This window comes from Agelaius tricolor, unplaced genomic scaffold (genome assembly GCF_023055355.1).
Source record: "Agelaius tricolor isolate 1412-34295 unplaced genomic scaffold, bAgeTri1.0.p SCAF_36, whole genome shotgun sequence".
In the NCBI taxonomy this organism is placed as follows: domain Eukaryota; kingdom Metazoa; phylum Chordata; class Aves; order Passeriformes; family Icteridae; genus Agelaius; species Agelaius tricolor.
Genome location: NW_027269296.1, coordinates 5,569,513 through 5,591,953, shown reverse-complemented (window position 1 = coordinate 5,591,953; position 22,441 = coordinate 5,569,513). Strand labels below are relative to the sequence as shown.

The window sequence follows — 22,441 nt, the reverse complement described above, 5'->3', positions numbered from 1 at the left end:
GACATCTCCACAGGACATCACCACAGGATGAGCACCTGAACTTCTGCTCCTGTCCTGGCTCTGGGGCCCTGTTGGCTCTCTGGGCTGTCCATGCCTCTTCCAAAAGATGCAGGAACGAAGTAAGGAAGGACACTGATGCCACCCACACCCCTGAGCTCCTGGGGCCATAGAGAACCACCAAACCCAGTGGCCACCACCCTTGTCCCCACAGAACTGCTCCCATTTTTACCTTAACCAGCCACAATTCTCGGTTCCTGCTGGGAGCAGCTGCTGTCTCTCTCTTCAGACCAGTCTGAGCCCACCCTGCCCTCCAGGACAGCCCTGGGGACACAGAGCTGAGCCCCACGGACACCCTGCCAGGGCTGGACCCACACACCCAGAGCCCTTCCCAAGGGCAGGACTTGGTTTTAATTTGCATGATCCCCATTTTTATTATTTATCAGTAAAGTGTAATTACTGCTTCCTTCACGAGCCTTAATTAAAGATGAAAAACAATCCTGACAAGTCAATTAGATTTTTTTCCTTGGTCTCCATTAAATTAAGACTCAAGTGTTACTGGAAGTGTTTCATATCACAACACATTTAACTGAAGGCTGCTTCGTAATAAATAAATCACTGAAGACAATGCAGGAACTTTTCCTGAAGGCTCTTCTTACAACATTTCATTTTCCAGCTGGGAAATGCTCTGATGCTCTTTTTCCTCCACACCACCTCTTCCAGCAGGAGCTGTGGGCAGCCAGGGTGGCTGGTGACCCCTGCCCAGTCCAAGATCTCCAGGAGGGCACCAACAGCAAAGCTCTGCAAGCACAAGGCAACCCCATCTCCTCTGTGCCATGGGGGCTGTGTAGGAACCTGGCCCTGCAAATCTATTCCCAAAAATACCCTTTAAAAGATAGGGCTGAGAGAGAGGCTTTTTCTGCACCTCAGGGCTCCCCACATCACAGCTCCCAGCTCAGAGCCAGGAAAGAACTCCAGAGGCCATCACAAATTTGGAACATTTATTTATGCAACTAATTTTCTTAAAAGGAAAGAAAGCCAAAAATAATATAATAACAAAATAATAAAAAAACCCATTAACAACAGCTGGATGGGTGTGGTACAATCCACATCAGAACGTCCCTCCCTCGGTCCCAATGCTCCAACCTCATCCATGGTGGGACCATGCCTCATGGTCCCAAATCCCTTTGGCACCAGCTCTGGGATGCTGCCAGCTTTTAGGATCACTTTGACTGCATATAGACAAAACCATTCCAATTTGGTGTTTTTCTTGGGTTTTAATTTTTTCCTTTTTTTTTGTTTTCTTTTTATTAAAAAAAAAAAAAAAGCACCACTCCAATCTGTAATACCAATAAACATTATCCATCTTAAGAACAGTATTTATATTTTTATATATAGATTTCTATATATAGATTTCTATGTACAAGATGTCCTTGCCTCATGTCAGAGGAGCATGTCAGTAGGAGTTGGAAATGGGCTGGGTTTTATAGCACTTGGATTTCAAAATCTGCCCTTCACCAGAGATGCCCTAAAAACCCAGAGACACCCAGCAAGGAGGTATCAAAATAAAATAAAAAGGAAAAACTCTTGATTTTAAAACATATATACAACTCCTCCAGTCTCTGTTGTCTCTGAAAGACTAATTGGGGTTTCAACCCTCCTCCTTTTCCTCTTTCTGGCAATACTTCACCTGCAGAGCCCTGTGGGATGCTCCCTCCCTCTGGACCACAGGCAGGATGTGGGTGGCCCAGGCAGCAGCATCCCTCCAGCTCCAGGGCTGGGCAGCCCCCAGAGCATCCCATCCCATTCCCAGGGATTTTGGAGGCTCAGCTCAGCCATTTTCATAAAAAACCAAACCATTTCTGCACCCAGCATGCAGCACCTTCCCTAGGACAGCACAGGCAGGTCTATGGAGAGATGGGGACTGGGAAAAGGACACAGATTTATCCCAGTGTGAATATTGGTGTAGTCAGGTACTGGTTTTACTGGACCATTTGGGGGTAAAAAAGACCTTTTGGTGACAAGACAGAATGGGCACACTGCAGATGAGACAGCAGGGATGGAAAGAAGGAAGGAATGATGTCATATAGCCCTTGGAATAAGTTATTGTCAGACTGTGAATTCCTCAGGGAGGAGGTGGCAGAACCAAGGGTCTGGGATGGTGCTGAAATCCCCATCACCACAGCAGTGGCACATTGTCCAAGGGCAGAGAGGGCAGGGATGCCTCTTCCTGCTCTTTCCCCCTTGGAAGGTGGATGGAAACATCGCCTGGGTTTGCTCCTCCGGCCATTTCAGCTGTGCAGCCTTCATGATTCCCTGGAGAGAATTCCCTGGGCAATGCTTGGCAGCCCCAGGCAGGCAGGGCAGGGAAGCTGCCCCTGCCCTGGGGAGGCATGGCAGGAGGATGAGGGGAACACAGATGGGGGTGAAGGGGGCAGATGGATGAAGGACAGGTCTGCCCACATGAAACCTCCAGCATCTGGAGAACAGCTTCTCACCTGCTCTGCTTGATCCCCCCTCAAAGTGATGGTGAAGGGTTCTGCCTGGCCCTCAGGACAGAACCAACCTCCCCTCAGTTCCCAGACCTGGATCCCTCTGGATGCACCTTCCCAAGGCCATTTATTTTATTACAACCAGGCTGAGAGTAGAATCCCCAGAATTACCACAACATCAGATGGAAGAAGCGCTATTTCACACCCACCTGCAGCAGGATGGAGCTAAACACCTCAGGTACCTTCAGCCACCAGCCCCAGTGGCACAGGAGTGTGGGGGCCTTCCCCTGCCCAGCCCCAACACACAGCCACGGCTTTGGCACAGCTCAGCCCAAGCCAACACCACCCCAAAATCCATCCTCCTGCCCCACCAGGCCCAGCAACTGCCCAGGGGTGGCATCCAGGATGTATTTGGGATGGACCCGAATTTTGAGGATTTTGCTTCAAATGCAATGATGCACAAAGGCAGGGTTAAAAACAGACCCATGGGCCAGTGGGACATCAGGAAGAATTCACTGCTACAGATGGAGGGGAAGGTGTGGAGATGCTGGGGAACGATCCCCTCCAACACTTTGCAAAAGCACCAGGAGGGTCCAGGTCAGTCCCTGCAGAGGGACATTGCATGGCCAGTGCCCCCCCCCCCCATCCCTCATCCCTGTCTGTCCAGGGCTGGATACACAAAGGGTCAGGACTCACAGAACTAAAAGAGGATCAAACTCATGGTCCAAGGGGCAGAAACTCAGGAGCTCCTGGGGGTCCTTTGCTCTGGCTCAGAGGGAGCCCCATCAAGGGAAAACCCCCAGCAGCCTCTGGGGTCCTCGAGGAGCAGCTTCAATACCACACACAAAAGAGCAACATCTCCCAGTGTCCATCCTTCTCTGATGGGAAACAGCCTCAGCTCCTCGTGGCCTCCTCTTCCTCCCCTCCCTGGCCTCCTCTCCAGCAGCTGCAGAGACCCAGCAGCACCAACCCCAGGCTGTGACTCCAAGGAACCGGCTGAGTTGTGGGATCCACCCACTGGGACACGCCCAGGGCAGGGAGGGAAGATGGAGAGCAGAGGATGAAGATGGAGAGTGGCCAACACATCTCCATGTCCTTTTGTTTCCTGGATCCCAAGTTTCCTGGTGGGTCCTTTGCTGTTTCCCTGCCCACCCCGAGCAGGGACACAGTGCCCAGCTGGGAAGTGCGGCTGGCACGGCCCTGCACGAGCCCTTGTGCCCCTCTCGTGGGCCAGTTGCTATCTGGTCTCCAGGGACTCCAGGTATTCCAGTGCTATGTCGTAGCAGAAATGGTACTGCTCCTGTTCAGAGAGAGAAGAGAGGGTGTTACGATCCGGAGGGAATTGTTTCCCAAAGTTGTGAGGAGGAAGGAGAAACACATGTCAACAGCCCTCAGGAAACACCTGCCAGCCTCCTAGGGCCCCCTGACAATTCTGCTGAAGCCGCAGCCAGGAAAAACTCCACTCTTGGCAAACAACACCCACAGCTGGGGCAGGGGCACGGTGCCCCAGATCCAATAGCTCCACACACACTGAAATCCAGCATTTTGGGGACACACAGCACCGTCACCTGCCCCAAGGGAGGAACCAGGACTGCAACATCCCCTTACTGTGAAAATACCTTTATTCACCACCCCAGGTACCACCAGCACTGGGGGCTCAGCAACTTAATCACCTCAGTGACTGACACGTGTCAGTCAAATGATGGAAGAGACATGGGAACAATGGAGTCTGGGGTCAGAGGTGTCCACAACAAAGCCTTAGGTAGGAAATCAAGGAGTTTTTGTTTCTGAGTTCAGCAGAGGCTGGAAAAGGGGAGAGCACCCAGGCAAATATCCATGGTTGGAGTGGATGGACATACCCTACCCTTTCTGCCAGGACATTCCTTTATCATAAATTCTCTTGTCCAGCAAGACCAGGCTCCCTCTCCCATCTTTTCATGAGACATCCAGGGATGGTGTCAGCATCCTCCCACCCTTCACTCCCCGTCAGCTGCACAAAGGGAAAACCCAGAGTGGCTGACTCCTGGTTTTGTAACAAAAATCCCTGAACTGGGGCTTGTGAGGGCAGGCTCATCCATCCCTGTCTCCTGTCCATGATCTGTTCCTGTGCTCTCCCACTGTCATACAACTGACAGCACAAAATCCTCAGGAGAGCTCTGACCGTGGCAGTGCCCATCCCAGGAGAGCAAAACCCCAAACAAATCAGGATTTTGGTGCTGCTGCAGGCACTGGGACATCAGGTGGGAGAGTTCTGGGTGTGAGAGCAGGGAGGGAGAGGGCAGAGCTCCTGTCCCCAGATCCTGGCCGCAGGATGGGGATTGGAACCTGAGCAATGGCACGAAAATCCTGTTATCCCACATGGGTGGGCGGCCACAGGATCCCAGGTGGGAGCAGGCTTCAAAGTGAGGAGGCTGCAGCAGCCCAGATTAAAAGCACATAATGCTTTTTGGATTAAGGAAAGGGATTGTTTCCATTTATCATCATATAAAAATAACCCCCGGGGCAAACACAGGGGGAAGGGGTGCAGGCAGCAGCAAGTGCTCTCTGCTGGGCTGAGCTCCTTACACCAGGCATGGATCCGGCCTCCCGGTGACTCTGGGAGATTGAGATTCCCAGAATAGCCAGTTCAGGTTCATTTGAGGCAGGAGGAGGCTTGTATCCTGATGGGAAATGTTACCTTTTTTTAATACCCTTGCAATTTAGCCCAATGGGTCTGGTGGCTTCATGCTTGTCACATCATCTTTCCATTATCTGCATCCCTCCCCTTGCTCCCCTCTCCCCTCCCTCTCCTTCTCCTCTGCTTTTAATTCCTAATGCAAATCACATCCCCTCCTCAAAACCATTTCATTTTGCAACTTAGGGATTTTATAATCTAAACAGGGTAAACATTTCCAGCTGACTTGCTTTTAAAACATCACGAGGCACCTGGAGCCCTTCACCACGGGGACAGACAAGTGTGTCTCTCCCCTGTTCCATCATCAGGGGCCTGAATTAGGGCAGGGGCTTTTTGCCCTGACCTGCTGCCAGCTCCAGCCTCCTCCTCAGGACACATCACTCCATTGCTGCTCCCAGCAGCTTGTGCACCCATTAATTTCACTCCAAGTGCTGCTCATTCCCTTTCATATTTCTGACAGGAATTTATCTCACTCCACACCAGCGCTACTCCCAATGCCACAAACCTTCCAAAGAACCAGTTACATCCCATGGGTTAATGTGACTCTGCCTTACAGCTCCTGGGGAGGATTTCCAACAATCCCAGCACTGACTCCAAGGCTGTGCTGGCGCAGCAGGATGAAGATGAGCCCAAGGCTGCTTTGAGGAGCTGCCTCACTTCCCAGCCCACCCCAGCACAGTGCTGGCATGAGGATGCCCATGATGCTGATCAGGATTTGGGGTGGAAAAGGCAGCATTTTGGGAGGTGAGCATCCCCAGCACCTCTCCTCTGTGCCAAGACCAGAAGCCAGGGTGGACAGGGAGGGTCTGGTGCTTACCAAGGTCTCCACCATATTTGGTTTGTAGTTGCGGAGGGTCTTGGCAGCAAAGAAAACATCTGCCATGTTGTGACACTTGATCATCTCCAGGATCATGGTGGAGGCACAGAAGGTGCCACTCCGGCCACCTCCGTTCCTGGTGGGACAAACACACGTGTCAGGGGTGAGAAGGTGGCATCAGAGCACCTTCCTGCTTCCTCCAAGTCTCCCTTTCTCTATCCGACCCTGCATCCCAGGGATGTCCCAGAGCAGGGGCTTGTACCTGTACCAGGGGACCTGAACCTGCCCCATGGGGTGGCAGGACAATGATCCTGCCCTCCAACCCACACAAGAGCATGGAAACACCCTTTTGGATTACCAAGGTTGGATCTTGGACATTTGGGCTCAGGTCCCAGCCCTGCCATGGATCAGCTCCTTGTGACCTTGGGGAAGCTGTCGTGTCCCTCCTGCCCTGCACAGGGTGACCCTGGGCTGGTGACACGGTGGTGCTGCTGTCTGGAGGAACTGCCCCAATCCACACAGGGCACTGGGAACCTCCCCAAATCCTGCACTGAACCCCTGTTCCCACACCACCACGCCTGAAGCCTGACAGCAATGGGAACATGGGAGAGGAAGAGAGAACACGATGCCAGAGCTTTATAAAGCATGTTCTCAAATTATCCTTCAGCTAATGAAGATGGACACGGCTGTAATTAGTTTTTGATTAAAGGCTTCACTGCTGTCTTTCCCCATCTGTGAAGGTGCTGGGTCCCATCTGAGGAGAACACACACGGTGTTCATGAACCAATCCCACTGGGAGGACAGGGGTGGACAGGGCTTGGAGCAACCTGCAGTGTCCCTCCCACTGGAACAAGATGAGCTTTAAGGTCCCTTCCCGGCCAAATTACTCCATGATTCCCTGTCCCCCCGCCCCGCAACAATGAGCAGCAAGTGGTGGGAGTGGCACAGCTCCTGCCACGTCCCTTCGGAGCCTGTTACACACACGGGATGTGGGGACAGGGCTGGGACCTCTGCCAAGGGTGGGGGACCAGCACAAAGGGCAGGTTGGTGTCACCCCTGCTGAGCATCCATCTCATGGAGGAGGTGACCCAAAACACACGTTGTGGCAGACGTAGCCCCATCTGGGGACAAAGTCACCCCAGTGAGGGCTTTGTGAGGATCTCCAGGCAGTGCTGTGGACATGGAATCTGGAGGCATCTCTCCCTGGGCAGAGCCTGCTCCTCCCCAGCTGACACTCACAAGCAGTGCACCACAGTCCTGCCATCACCACTTTCCTTCTGCCACCTCTCCACCTGGGCCAGGAGGTGCAGGAAGGACTTTTTGGAGTCCGGGGTGTCTCGATAGGCTGACCAGCGCAGGTACTGGAAATGCCGGACCATCAGGTGCCCTTCCTGCAACTGGAAAAGTAAAACTCATCAGCTGGAACCCATGGGCTACCCTCATTTGCCTCCACTGGAGATCTGACAGAGGGAAGGAGGGGTTTGCCACACGTGGACAGTAGAGGTAGACAGGAAAACCCTTTCCTGCTGCTTTAACACAGACTGTTCAGCCCTGACCTCCAGCTCACACTCATTCTACCACCCATCCCACCCAGGAGAACTCCATTGTCATGGTTTATTCGACCTCACATCATCTTGGGCTCTCTCTGTATCTCCCAAAACCTGCTCCCAGGCCCCTGAGCCTCCCCAAGGCTTCTCCATCACACCTTCCTCTTTGCATGCCCAAGATCCATGGGATGTGGTTCTGTTGTGCTCGCTGTAAACCAGGAGGCTGCTGAGAGGCTGCCACGGAGGCGGGAGCTTAATACCTGGTAATCTGGTTAGTTTGGAAAGCTAATCTGGTTAGCTGGATCCAGGAGGAGGATTACATCCACGGAGCTCAGCAGGCTCTAACTGGGCAGATGTGGGACTCCTGCTCAGGAGCACTCGGAGCATCCCGAGTACGGGATGGGATGAGACCACGGTCACCCCCCCAAACACAACCTGGGGCTCACAGCTCATGTGTGGGGAGCACGTGGAGGAGAAAGGGGGGGGTCAGGCACAGATGGGGGACACTCAGCTCTGGAGGGCTCCATCCACACAGTTTTAGGTGCCTGCTGAGTGGGATGAGCACCAGACCTTCTCCATGCAGCAGGACCAGGTGTTCCTGAGGGGAGTTGGTATTCCTGGGGACTGAGAGTTGGGGGCATTTGGTGCCCACTCTAACCTGCACATTTCAAAAAGGGGCTTTTCTAAACCTTTTTGGGAGCTTTCCTGAACCTTTCTGGAAGCTCTGATGTGAGCTGGTGATGTGCCTGTGATGGCCTGACCAGCCTAGGATCCAGTTTTTGCTTTCAGCTGGAAGCCAGGAAAGCAGAGGAGGAAGAGGAAACAAATAAATGGAGCTGAAACAGAAGAAAACTCCTTTGACAGCCTGGGAAGGAAAGTTTTGGGATCTGCTTTGAAGTGAGGTGAAAGCTCTGGAGCAGTTGTGCCACCCCCAGTGCCCATCTCTATTCCAGCAAGGCTTAGCACAAAGTGGCTCCATGCATTTCTCAGCCCTGCTCCAGCAATCTGCTCCCTGGAGGAATCTCCTCGTCAATCCAGAGATTTCCATCACACTGCATTTTAATTTAGCCCGGAGTATATCCTACCACCTGAGAGCTGAGCATATTTGGTGTAGGATTTTGTGCTGACACCCAGGAAATGCCAGATGCTCTCTCGAGGAGCGTGAACCAAAACCCTCTTTTTGTGTTAAGAGTTCAGTTAATCAGGATTTATCTCCTCTGGCCCCGGCCACCCTGCCGAAGCACCTTCCCAGCTGGGCCGTCAGCCAAGCCACACATTCCCTTCCAAGCTCCCTAATTCCCATCTGCCCAGTGACCTTCACTGGGGCATTGGCCTCAGCCTCTTGGCAACCATTAGGAGTTTAAAGACATCAGGGATGCCATCTTCTCCCAGCTGGCATTTATAGGTAAATCAGCTGCTTCTTTCTGTGTACAGCTCTGCATCTTTTCCCTGCTGCCCTGCATTTCTCTTCTTTCAAGACAAGCTTAACCAGCCATGCAACACTGACAAAGGGTAAAAATCCGTGTGGATCTTCTCATCCTGCAGGGAAAGGGCTCTGCTGATACCAGGGGAGCTGCTGTGCCCACATGGGGAGTGTCCATCCTGTGCTACGTGTGTGGCAGGGCAGAGATGGAGCTTCAGGCAGGAGGTCTTCCAGCAGTTTTCTAACACCTTTCAAGGAACTGTGAACTTCAGAAAGGTTGGATGGAGCAATGGCAATTTGACAAGTTCCTCTCTGGCAGGAGGAGAGCTGGGGCTGTCTCCTCTGCAGAAGGAGAGTTAGGCTGGAGACCCCAGCAGTCAGGAAAGATCCCACTGCTCTCAACAACTCCCTGAAATGTTGAAGCCAGGTGGGGTCAGCCTCTTCTCCAAGGTAACAAGTGACTAAAAAGGAGAAGACAGCCTCAAGCTGCATCATGGGAAGTTTAGATGGGCTATTAGGGGAAAATTTATCCATCAAAAGAGTTGCCAAGCCTTGGCACAGGTTGCCCAGAGAAGCTGTGGCTGCCTCTGGATCCCTGGAAGTGTCCAAGGCCAGACTGGATGGGGCTTGGAGCAACCTGGGATAGGGGAAGGTGTCCCTGCCCATGGTAGGAACAACATGGTTTTCAAGTTCCCTTCCAACCCAAAGCATCCTGAGATTCTGTAATTCATATAAAGCAGCTCACCCGTGTGATGTTCTGCACTCGGAAGAGCCGGGACACGATGTCCTCATCCGCCACTCCCGAGATGTATTCCACCTCCATGGGGCCGTAGTGCTGCAGCCCTGGCTCGGGCCAGTACTGCAGGCAGGGCTGTGGAGAGAAGCACAGCTCATTGTGCCTGGAAACGTGGGCTGGGACACAGGCAAGGGCAGCAGGAGATGCCCGTGAAGGGAGCGGCTGGTGCTGGACCCTGGGGGCTGCTGGCACGGGGTGGCCCCAGGGTGGGATGGTGGCCCCAGGGTGGAGTGCTGGACCACAATGCCATTTCTCACTCAGAACACCAATGGCTGGAGGATCTCCCAGCTTATTGAGGGATCAGAGATGAAAGGTCAGGTCCACCCCCAGCACCCACACAGCCCCCTCACACTGCATGGATACAATAGGACACTGCCTGGAATGGACACTGCTGTTCCAGGAGGATGCAGGATGGGCTGTGCCCCAGTTCCAGCGCAGACCTGAGCCTGCACAACAACAGAGCAGGGCTGGGCTGCTCCCAGCTGGCTCTCCAGCCCTCCTGGTTTTAGGAGCCACTCTGCCATCAACAGTGGGATGTCAGTGCTCCTCATCCCATGGCCAGGACATCCCACCAAGCCAAAGCAATCCCAGCCTGCATCTCTGGGGAGCAACTCCCCCTCCCTGTGTCCATCATGGCACTGATGGATGGCTCAGTCCCTGGAGCATGGGTGAGATTGTTTTCACAGTGTGACAGCTGGGAAACCAGCACCGACACAAAATATATGATGTTTGTCACCACACTTTCACAGGGCATTTAGCAATGCAGGTCAGTCACGGCCTGGGCCCAACTGCACGGCAAACGTGTTTCAGGAATAATTGGTTATTAATAGGGGCTATAAATCTCTGAGATCTCTGAGCCTTCCAGACTCAGAACTATAATTTGGATATTAAAACTTCCCTTGGCAAGGCGTAGTTCAAGTGAGGGCTGTACCCTCAAAGTCACCTTTCAGAGCTGCCTGCTGGAAAGGTTGATTTATTACCTGTTGGTCTTATACCAGTAAACATTTATGATCCAGCTAAATATTGTAACCCAGACACCCCTAAAGAACAGACAACGAGAGAGAGGCAGGGCCTGAGTAATGAGGAAAAATGGCAGAGGGAAGGGAAGGGATTCTGTCCCTCTGCCCTGCTCAGGTGAGACCCCACCTGCAAAACTGCCTCCAGCTCGGGGAACATGGACCTGTTGGAGCAATGTCAACACCAATGCAACACCAACAGCAACTCAAAGCCAAGGCAACATCAACACCAACACAACACCAATGCAACACTATTACCAATGCAACATCAACACCAATGGAACGCTAATGCCAATTTAATGCCAATGCCAACTCCAAGCCAATGCCAACTCTCAACACCAATGCAACGTCAACATCAATGCAACACCAACTCAAAGCCACCCCTACACCAATGCCAACACTATGCCAACGCAAAGGTAGTGCAACACCAACACCATGCACCCAGGCTGGGCTACTGCTCAACACCTCTTTGGCTCCAACTGGCCAGCCCTGTGCTTACAGGGGACAAATCCTGAGTGCTGCATACAGGCCCGTGTCCCCTTACAGAGGAGAAATTCTGAGTGAGCAAGGCAAGGGGCTGCAGCACTGTCAGGGCAATGGGGATGGAGCAGGACAAAAGCCACCCATGGTGAGTCCCAGGGCAGCAGCACTCACCCAGGCGGAGTTGGACTGGTTGAGCTGGTTGAGCATGACGATGGAGGTGCAGCCATAGTCGTACACCAGCCGCCAGAAGTCGGTGGTGGTGTTCTGCAGCGGGTGCAGGGTGACAATGAAGGCAGCGCTCTTGGTGTAGCTCTGTGGAGAGGAAAGACAAGCACCAGTAAGGACACGGTGGTGACACTGGAGCCACTGCTGTCACACCCCAAAGAATTAGTGCAACAGATGAGTGGGACCAAAACCCTCTTCTCCATGCTTGAGCAGAGCTGGTCTCCCTGGCACAGCCTCAGTTCCTCCATGCCCTGGTGATGGGGACATCCAAGTGATCCCTGCCCTTGATCAGGATGAAAAAACACACATTTTGCTTTCACAGGAAAGAGTATTTTGCATAAATAACCAGGGAAAAGATGCCACCTTTGAGCAAAGAACAAGCAGTAGCCATGGCTCCCAGAAGACCCCAGACTCCAGCTGTGCACCTGGCCCTGACTGGAAGTATCACCCACAGCATCACCCCCACCCACAGCACCCCACCACCAGGCACTGAGAGCAGCAGAGACAACCACTGACCTGGGCTCAATTTTTTTTTTTTTTTTTGTAGGGAGGAAGAAAATCTCCCAAAAAAAGATCCCAGAGTGTGGCCACAGCTCTCTTCACAGAGAGCAGCAGGAAAACTCTTCCAGGAAGAATCCTGGGGAAGGCAGTAGTAAGAAAGCTCAAAGAAAGAGAAAAACAATTCTTATCTCTATTTGTTGCACCTTTTGTTTGGCACATGTGGAAGGTGTTATGGAGATTGTTTACTGAAGAGGGATTTCTTAATTGGACACTAGTGATGGGTGCTTTAGATTGATTGAATTGATCGTGATTTAGATTTAATTAGGTCAAAGCTGTGTCATGAATGTCTGAAAGGGTCACGGGTTTTTCTTTTAGTACTGTAGTATAGTAGAAGTATAGTATAATATAGCTTAATAAAGTATTTGTTCAGCCTTCTGAAATCATAAAGTCAATGCACGTTATTCCTGCGCTGGGGGCTCCCTGCAACAATACTAGAGATTGCAAGAAGGAAGTGGGAGGGAAGGAAATTACTGTATCTCTGGTTTGTGCTTTGAACAAGATACATCCCCTTGGTTATCCTGTTGCTGGTTTGCCAAGGGACAGCTGAGCTCAACACTGCATCAGGCACGCTTAAATTAACACAGTTTGGCTCAAGCCTCTTCAGACACAGAATCAGCACAGCTCTCTGCTCATGGGGGTGCTCTGCCTGCTGTGGGACCTCCTGACTGAGCTCACAGAAATGACCTTATTGAACCAGTCCCGTGGCCCTGTCCATGAGCAGCAGTGAGATCCTAGCACTCAGCAAGAGTTTTCCACCTTCAAGGAGGGGCATGACAGCATCAGGGGGAAAGAGATTTCACCATGTGTTGCCCAGGCTTGCCTTGGCATCCTCCTCTTGGCACAGGTGTAAGTGACAGCAGGGCGTGGAGCAGGGCATGGCTCCACTGGTACCAGCACCACTGACAGGTGGCACAGGCCAAGGTGATCTGACAGATGGACAGACTGACTGAGCAAACCACTTTGGCACTTAAAGAGAATGAGAGGTTTTTTTTTTTTTACCCGAAGAGGGAAATAGGTTTTATCCCTTCAGCAAGAATTTCATCCAAAGGGCTTTGTCTGTCTATAAAAAATATTTCATTCACGGACCCTTTAGCAGAGATTAAGGGAGGCTCAGTGATGCATAAAGATAAAATGGATATGCAAACAGCAAGCAAGCTGGAAACAAAACTCCCATCCCACTGCAGCACTATGAGAGCCACTGCCCACCACCAGCAGCTCACTCTGCTTTATAAACTGCTTTTGCTGTGGGAGCAGGAATCAGGGAGATGGGATCTGCACAGAGATCCAGCAGCTAAATCACCCACAGCATGGAAAACATAAGGCTCAGCTTATGTTTTCAGCCAGTGCTCAGCTGTGACCAGGAGGGTCTGGGGAAGATGCCTGAGGTGTGGGGGGCTCTGTGCTGCCCATGCAAAGCATTTCAAGGAAAGGGAAGTGGGGCTGCTGATGAATGACCATCCCTCAGTGAGGGCTTGGAGCCTGCAGCATCCTCTGCTCTGCTCTGTGATCATCAGCCACTAGGAGATAGCTTTGTCACCAGGGGGTCCTTTCTAACTGCATCAGGAAGATGCATGGTGACTCTGGGAGCAGTTCAGAGCCCCCTCGGTTGCATCAGGAGGGGCAGGAGGATCACGGGGCGGGGGCTGGCAGCACATGGGGGGCTTAATGCCACCAACCCCCCCAAAAGGTTCCTCTTCCTCCCCTGCTCCACTGTCACTGCAAAATCCTGAAGTCCCTCAGTGCCTGGCTCATGAGAACAAGAAAAAAGCTCTTGCAGGGTGCTGCTACACAAAAGAAGGGGTGCAGGACCCCGTTACACCATCCCAGCCCTTCCCTCCCTGCACACACCTACCATGAGCCTTCCTGCCCATGTGCAAAATGAGGCCATAAATCCAAACCAAACGAAGTTCTGCCATGAAAAGTTGCCTGAGCCCACAGGAAGCAGCCCCTTCCCTCCCCAGGAACACTCACATCAGTTAAGGCCGCGTTGATGTAGTTGTTGCTGTCTCCATCCACGGAGATGAGGAAGGGAAGGCATCGGTCGGGCGGCAGCACGTCCATGCTGCGGTTGCGCTCGCGGTTGCGGGGCAGCAGCGCGATGCTGCACTCCTCCACATCCAGGTGCGGCGTCACCGAGTTCAGGGTCTGTGGGTACACGGGTCCTCCTCAAAGCCCTGCCTCGTCCCAGCAGGGCTGGGCACCGGGAGGGTGAGGACAAGGGGGAGTTGCAGAGGCTTTGGGATGCTCACCTGGAACTCCTCCCGCAGCTGCGAGGAGTTGCTCTGCGGCTCTATCCTCACCATCTCCTTGTAGGTGGGCTTGAACTCGCTGGCAGGGATGCTGGTCTCCCCACACAGACAGGCCTCCAGGATGGCATCATGGATGAAGATGTACTGCTCCTTTGGGGAGAAGAGGGGACAGGGCTGAGCCTCCAGAGCCGGCTGGTGACAGCAGCCCCAGGTGTCCCCCAGCTGTCCCCGAGGGCCGCTCACCTCTGTCTGGATCATGTTGATTCTCCGTGAGCAGAGGGTCTTCACGCAGTTGTAGATGTCCACGACACCCTCACACTCAGCCATGTCCAACATCACATCCAGCACAATGTAACAGCCAGTTCTCCCCGTGCCAGCACTGGGGATGGAGGGAGAAACAGCAAACACATTCCCAGTCTGTGCTGGCATCCACACACAGCCCAAAAGGCTGCTGGGCACCGAGCAAGGCCTCTGTGGGCGAGGGCTCAACACACAGATCCTGTACCCAGCAACCCTGCAGGGCTGCCAGGACCTCACACACCTCCAGAGCCTGGTTTAGCCTTAAACTTGCCCAAACACCCCTGCTGCAGCCCCAAGAGTGCGTAAAGGTCAGGTGGGCACCCAAGTCTAAAGCTCATTTTTAATTTAAGGCAGCAGAACATACGGTTTTTGCAACAAAACCAACAACTAAACCATCTAAGTGCCAACAGTCCCCTGGGATCACAGCCCAAAAGCACCAAGGAGGGCTCAGGTCTGAGCCCTGGAAGAAGCAGGGAGGCTCCCCTGGCATGAGCAGCTCTGGATGCACCAGTTGAGACCCTCAGGGTAAGGCTAAGCCCAGCAGAGTACCCAGAACAGTGGTGACATCCCAGGCCCTGGCATGGCTGGAGTCACAGTCAAAGACCTACTGTGCCCTGACACACCCCCCCCCCCAGTGATGTGTCAGGAACAGAGCCACCCCCCTGTTCCTTTCCTACAGAGTCTTTTCCAGTGAAATACTAATTTCTGGGGCTGATGAATCACTTGTCATGATTATCAGTGATTACAGGCTATGGGCACTAATCACACTGGCTGGTGAATGAACGCTGATGAGGCAGTTGACAGGGAGAAATCAAATAAAAAATAAAAAAATCCCTCCCACTCATCAGCTCCTCCTGGTTTGCCCAGAGGAGGAAAAGCCATTAGCCCATCACGTGGGAATGCCTGCTCAGGGCATAGAGAGCCACCAAAGCTGCTCAGATGTGTCACTTGTGTCCTCCCAGCTCTGGCATCCCAGTGGCTGAGCCCTGCAGGGACAGTCCTGTGGGTAACCCTGGGAACAGGGCTGTCCCTGCTGCCCCCCTGCCTGTCCCTTCAGCCAGATCCCCATGTCCTGACCATCAGCAGTGGTCAAGCTGCCATTGCCGTTTCACCTTTGCCCACTGGGACAGAGCTGTCACCAGTAACAGGCTGGGGCAGCCCCAAAACGGTGCTGCTCCCTGCTTGTCCCCCTGGACCAGCCCCTGCTGCCACCAGCCCAGTGGTGACATTTCACAGATGCCATCGCAGAGGGACGTCAAGGCCAGGCTGGACAGGGCTTGGAGGAATCTGGACTAGTGGAAGGTGTCCCAGTCCGTGGTGGGGGAATGAGCTTTAAGGTCCCCTGCACCCCCGCATGCCACACGTGCCCTGTCCCCACCTGCAGTGGATGACGACGGGGCCGGCGTCGGGCGGCGTGGACGCCTTCACCCTGCGGATGAAGGCCAGCAGCCCTGTGGCGTGGTAGGGGACACCGTGCTCGGGCCATGACATGAAGTGGAACTGCTTCACCTCGTGCCGGGCCGAGTAACCCCGCTGCAAGGGAAGGGTGAGAGGGCAAGGTCACTCAAACACTTGATTTTCTCAGGAATCCATGATTTTGTCAGCTCAGCATCCAGGCAGATGGACTACACAGCAGTCACATGCTCGGGCAGCCCCACAGCTCTCTCCTCTTGGCTGCAAGAGGGTTAAAAACCACCAAGGAGAAAAAGGAGGAGGTGGCAGCAGCCTCAGGTGTCCCTGCCCTATAACCAGACAGTAATTTGACATTGCTGTAGATTAATGGGTAAATTGCACTGGCTCCATCTCCAGTTACCATGCTGCAAACTGATGGCTACATCACCTCCAGCCCAGAGGAGAGGAACGCATCCTTCACCGCCACCACACTCATATGAAAATTAAACACTCACTCACTGTCCAAACGAAGGTGGGACTGAGCCGCTCGCCCGCACAGGGTGCAGAGCCAGGGAAAAGGCACAGGAAGGAGTGACTGGGGACCCCATATTGGGTTAAATAAACAGGATACTCATAAATGCCAAGCTATGGAGTGTGATTGGTGCCCGAGGGGGGTCTGTCCCCGAGGCAGGGCAGGCAGGGGCAGGGCCGTACCCTCTCCAGGGCGAAGGTGCGCACAGCGTACTCAGCCAACGTCTCGGACTCCACCAGCGTGATCTTGATGTCCCCGTACATCTCAGAGTCATCCGGCCAGTACTTGGAGCATTTCACCTGCAAGGAGAGCACAGGATGGGGGCTAGGCTCTGCAGAGGGGGCTTCCAGCAGGGATGCGATGGCATAGCATAGGATGGGAACAGGGATGCTTACCCGGCCCACCTCCACCAGCTTGGTGATCATCACGATGCTGGAACAGTGCTCCTGCCACACCATGCGCCAGAAGTCATACACCATCTCCTGCTTGGGCCCTGTGGGACACAGTAAAAGCCCCCATGGATGGATGGGCACCACGAGCAGAACCCAGCCCTGGCAGTGGCCCAATGCCACCATGTCCTCCCTCCTGCCTCTGAGGCACAAACAGCTCCACAGCACCTCAGAGCCCTTTTCCCCAGGGCTGTGCAGTGCCAAGGGAAGGCAGGAGGGGTGAGAGCAGCTCCACATTGGCCCCCTCCCTTCCTTTCCTGCACCTGCAAGGTTTAATTCCACCAGGAATAAAACCTGGCTGCTACACAGGAGGTGAGGAACCCCTGGCTGAGAGGGCAGGGCATGACTCACCTTGTGTGGCTATGAAGTGGTTGGACCTGTGGTAACCCTGCAAGGGAAGCAGAGACATCATTCCCAAGCTGGGGCACAGACCCTTAGACACTTCCCAGCCACCCAACTGGTAGAAATTCCCCACAGCCACTGGGCTAGGTGCTGCAAGTCCACCACAGAAGGAGGAGGAGGTTCAGCAGCCATCCCACACTCAGCACACCCTGTCCTGGGATGGTACATCTCCTGCATCCCACAAGAGGTTCATGCAATGCCCAACCCACACCCCTGGTCTGCAGAATCCTTTATCAGCACCTTGAGGGATCCATGAGCTCCACTCCAGCTCCTGCTGCCACACCATTGCTGCCAGGAGAGCCCCATTAGTGACCCCCACCATTGCACAGCAGCCACCTGGTGCTGAGATAGCCCCACTCCCCTCCTTCATCCCAGCTGCTCAGCCCTTAACAAGAGCATACCAAAGAGCACATTCCAGCCAGGCTACTGCCAGAGGAACTGTGAACACAGTGTCCCACACCCTGGCCACAGGTCCAGCAGAGTTAAACCACACCACACACATGGAGGTGACAGTGGCTTCTCCATCCCCTGTGGGTCTTTTCACAGGGGATTTCTGTGGGTCAAATTCAACCCCTTCTCAGAGCACATGGCCCCTGCTTTCCATGCCCCAGTGCCACACAGACCTTGCTTTCCCATTCCCTGGACATTTCCAGGTTTATGGACACATTTTCCCAGCCTGCCTCTCCCTGATGGTATTTAGACCACACTGCCCAGGGTGAGGCCTGGCAGGAGATGGGAGCAGAGAAGGGAGGAGAGGGAGAAGAATCTACTTACTTCTCGGTTAATCCGAATCTTAACGATCCCAGTGGGACACAGGTTTGAGAGAAAAAGATCAGAGATATTAGTGAGGCACAGAGCAGAGAGGGGTTAGAGTACCTGCCCTGGAGCAGGCTATGGAGAGACAGGGCAGAAAGGACACAGGGAACAGGGACAGGCTGAGAGACACTGCTTGGGCACTGGGATCAGGCCACACTGACAGACAATACCCTCTGGGCAGGAGGGAAAAGTGGGATTTGCTGCTGCTTCCAGGAGATCCTGGAGCCTTCCTGCAGCTGCTCTGGTCTCAGCATTGCTGGAGGTGGCAGGGGACATCGCTCTTGGGGACACTGCTCTCAGAGGACACTAGGGCTGGGCTCTGCCCAGATTCACACACACCAGCAGCATCGAGGGGTACTCCAGTGTGAGCCCCAGATGGTCCCCTGTTCCTCTCAACCTCTGCATCCCCCACCCAGGGAGAGGGAGATCCACGGCCACATGAGCAGGTGAGGGGGAAGAGGATAGAAAAGCAGAGAGGGAATGAGAAGGAGGGACAGAGCAGAGCAGAGAGAGATGCAACAAGCAGAAACTGCTGATGAACACAAATAAACCAGGCAGGTCCTTCATGATGCACTGACCAGCCCACCATGGGCTGTCCAAAGTCCTCCAAATGCTGCTGGACAAACCCTGAGAGGCCACAGGAAGCTTGTGTTGCAGCCCAGAGCCCCAGGAACACAGGCCCTGTCCCCACTTACGTCGATGTAGTTGGCGTTGATGTAGTCGGAGTTGGGGTCCCCCAGCAGCGGGTGCAGCTTCACGCGGTGACGGTCATCTGGGGAAAGGGGACAAGGAACCATCAGTGCCTGCTCACCCACCAGGCCACGCTGGGCAATCACTCTGGCCCAGGAATCTGCAGAACGTGGGATTCTGAAGCTGTTTGGGGTGTCTAAGCCTTTGCTAAGGCACTCACATGTGGACACATGATCCTGTCTCCCTTTGGTCTTGTCTTTCTTCTTTGAAGCATCCCAGCCTTCAAAGAAACTCTGTAAGGAAAGGATGGACATCTCAAGCTCAGGGCAGGACTCTGGGTTCCCCCAGCCCCAAAAGCTCCCTGGGAAGCAGGACAGACAGGGTGGTCCCTCCACCCCAACACCTGGCTCCTGCAGCCTCATCTCCACGTCCACAGCACACTCTGCCAGCTACACACTCCTGTAACATCCACAAAACAGCCCATTTTCCAGCAAATTACAGACTGCCTGGGTTGGTTTTTTTTTCCTAGGGTTGGTTGTAGTTTTTTTTATTCCTAAACCTCCCCAGCTCCTTTTTCTCCCCAGCACAGAACAGGTTTGTGTGTAATAACAGTGACATTCATAGATTGGCGTAAGAGGTGGAAAGTGGAAGGAAATTACATGTTTTCTTCCCTCCCATAATATCTGAGTGCTTTCAAATGACTAGTTCCAAGAACATACAGCAGCTTTTCAAGGAGCACTAATGATTATCGCAAGCCCTGGTTTGTCCAATGCGTGAAAGGGGGGGGAGAGCTCCTGCTCCTGAAACAGCTGAGCATTAAACAGTAATTTCACTGGGAAATTTCAATCTCCAGACCTGTGGGACACTGAGGAGTCAGGAAATGACCCCGCTGGCTGTGCTGAGGCAGAGACTTGTGAAATAACCTGCTCCGTTACGAGTGCTCTGACCTGGCCAGCTGGGATGGACATGATGCCACCAACAACTCTTGGGAAAGAAATCCCTCCCCCAGCATCACCCTCCACAGTATCTTCTCCCCAGTGTCTTTCTTCAAGGTCTTGGAGCTGCCAGATTGTAGAGGATTTGCTTGTTCTTAGACTGTGGCCATGCTTATCACAGGCCAAGTGTGCTGGAGAGCAGAAGATGACATGGTGATGCCCAGGGAAAGGAAAGGGAAAGGAAGGAGCAGCCCTGGCCCATGCAGGAGAGCTGGGATGGTGGACTGCAGACAGGGCTGGCTGGGCTGGTTTGTCTCATCCCAGGGACCTGCTCAAGCTGAGAAATAACCCAGAGCTGTCAACACCAGCCATTCAGTCCTGACTCAGGGACACCCCCATGCTGACAATGCCAGCCCAGAGCTGTGAGCTCCAGCTCCCATGCAGAGCTCCCGACCAAGAGCATCATCTCCTTGCACATGGATCCCATCCGTGTCCCCCTGTCCATCCTACCCCCCGCTCCCCCTGAGACGCTGGCACAAGCTGTCCCCACCTCATACTCCTGCTTGAAGCCGTAGCCCTCGGCCGTTTTCATCTGGTTGATGTGCTGCAGGAGGTCGGCCACGCGCACGGCCGGGTGCAGCTGCCCCGTGTGGTACGGGGAGCCCTTGCGGCCGCACTGCCGCCGCGGGGAGCCCCCCAGCAGGCTGCTGGACTCGTTCACCACACTGCTGCGCTGGTCACCTGCACAGGGAGGGACAGCCAGGGGCTAGCAGGGCAGCAAAACCCTGGGCTGCATCCCCATCACCTCCTCACACCCACAGAGGGCTGGGGAAGACATACTCGGGAGATGTGGCTGCTGCAGACCCCCTCTGGGGACCACCAGGGGCCCAGCCCTCAATCCCACTCCCACCCCCTCATGCTCTCTACAGCTCCTCCTACACCACAAAGCCAAAAATGCCCAGTACAGCCTTTTAGGACCTCAGCAGGTCAATCAGAAATCAGTGGGCAAGGCCAAAAGGGGATAATAACCTCACCTCCCCTCAGCTGGAACAATAAGCTCCCATGCAGACAAGCAAGAGCTCCATGCCCAAATATTCACACAAGATTCTAAGTTGAAAAATCACCTTGCCAAAGTCTCCAGCACAGCTTAACAGTTCATTTCCCTCACTACTAGAGACCAGCACTGGATTCCTCACGCTGCCACAAATGGAGCTTGCTGCTTTGATGGAGAGCCTGTGCAGTATTTACCTGGTTTATGCCTTTGCTGTGTCATTACCAGCAGAGCCAGGCTAAAACCTCACCTGTGTCTGTCAGGGCAAGTTCCCACACCAGATCCCAAAATTTGGGTTTGCACAAAACCTGATGCTCTGAACTACTCCCAGAGAAGGGCAGGCAGGGATCCATGGAGTGGTTTGGGTTGGAAGGGACCTTAAAGCCCATCCAGTGCCACCCCTGCCATGGGCAGGGACACCTTCCACTGTCCCAGGGTGCTCCACGCCCTGTCCAACGTGGCCTTGGACACTTCCAGGGATCCAGGGGCAGCCACAGCTTCTCTGGGCAGCCTTTGCCAGGGCCTCACCACCCTCAGAGGGAAGAATTCCTTCCCAATATCCCATCTAACCCTGCCCTCTGGCAGTGGGAACCAACAGGACAACCCAGGAGAGTGCTTCCACACCCCATGACCTGACCAATGGGCTCATCAACTGCTGGGATTAAAGAGGTATTAATTAATTGCTGGCATTTGCAAGGTGCTGCCACAGCCCCATGCTGAGGAACCACTGGGGTTTCCATGAGGATCAGTGACTTTCTCTTAAATGCACAGAAACTGAAGTGGGTTGGGGGGGGGGGGGTACAGCCACCAACCAGTCACCAAGTCATTAATTTCCCTTCATTAATTAAGGATGTTCACAGGCAATGGAGACTCTCCCAGCCATGGCAGGCAGCCCAAGCTCCCCAGCTCAGCCCCATCAGCCTTTGAAAGTTTCAAGGACAGCAACCAAAGAAAAAACACACCTAACCTAGCTCGATGTGTTAAGAGGAGAAAAAGTTTGCCCTCTGGGCTTTAATGATCCATGAGACAACGGCAGGAAGCGCATCAGTCCCGCAGCCAGCGCGGGAGAGCCGCGTGCAGGCAGCATCTTGCAGCTACTGTAACAGATGTTATTAGCATATGGCTGAAACTGGGGCAGCCAAAGAGTTATTTTACAACTAAATCAGCATGGAGACACATCCTCCAGTGGGTGTGAAGTTATCAGTCTCCCTCTGATAGGAGAGCAGGGGCTCTTTAACCCTTCAATGCCCAGGCTGTGTGGGGAAGGCTGGGGGAAAGCTTCCAACCTCAGCATAAACCAGGAGGTGGGATTCACCCAGTTCTAGGGGGCTGCAGCCAGATCCTGAGCCCACAAATGGCCTCAACCGGCCCAGCCACAAGCTCAGATCTCCAAGAGAAAATAGAGATCCAGCTCCCCACAAGAGCTTCCCCTTCAGCACAGCCCGCATGGTGGCAAAAGCTCCAACACTGATGAAATCCATGCCCTTGGAGATTTACAGAGGGCAGGGAAGAACCTGCTATGCCATACACAGTCTAAAACAGATGTAACACCAAGCCTTCAAGAGAATTACAGAATACCCTGAGTTGAAAGGGA

The 22,441-nt window shown here is 53.7% G+C and overlaps 1 protein-coding gene across 7 annotated transcripts in view; it reads right to left on the bottom strand.

Annotated features, from left to right (window-relative positions):
* Positions 1-984: 984 nt before the first annotated feature.
* PTPRU (protein tyrosine phosphatase receptor type U) overlaps positions 985-22,441 on the bottom strand; it is a 57,759-nt gene continuing 36,302 nt past the window's right edge. For 3 of the 7 annotated variants that reach the window (XM_071453025.1, XM_071453023.1, XM_071453024.1), the window contains 14 exons: positions 20,347-20,537; positions 19,082-19,154; positions 18,867-18,943; positions 17,305-17,341; positions 16,687-16,997; positions 15,959-16,113; positions 14,524-14,659; positions 14,281-14,430; positions 14,003-14,176; positions 11,417-11,557; positions 9,696-9,821; positions 7,220-7,377; positions 5,981-6,116; positions 985-3,789 (listed from right to left, as the gene is read on the bottom strand). In XM_071453025.1, coding sequence (XP_071309126.1) covers positions 3,727-3,789; positions 5,981-6,116; positions 7,220-7,377; positions 9,696-9,821; positions 11,417-11,557; positions 14,003-14,176; positions 14,281-14,430; positions 14,524-14,659; positions 15,959-16,113; positions 16,687-16,997; positions 17,305-17,341; positions 18,867-18,943; positions 19,082-19,154; positions 20,347-20,537 — 1,928 coding nt within the window. In that variant the 3' untranslated portion in view covers positions 985-3,726. Of the gene's footprint in view, positions 3,790-5,980; positions 6,117-7,219; positions 7,378-9,695; positions 9,822-11,416; positions 11,558-14,002; positions 14,177-14,280; positions 14,431-14,523; positions 14,660-15,958; positions 16,114-16,686; positions 16,998-17,304; positions 17,342-18,129; positions 18,148-18,866; positions 18,944-19,081; positions 19,155-20,346; positions 20,538-22,441 lie in introns of all 7 variants that reach the window. The other 4 variants (XM_071453028.1, XM_071453026.1, XM_071453029.1 and 1 more) reach the window with 2 other exon arrangements.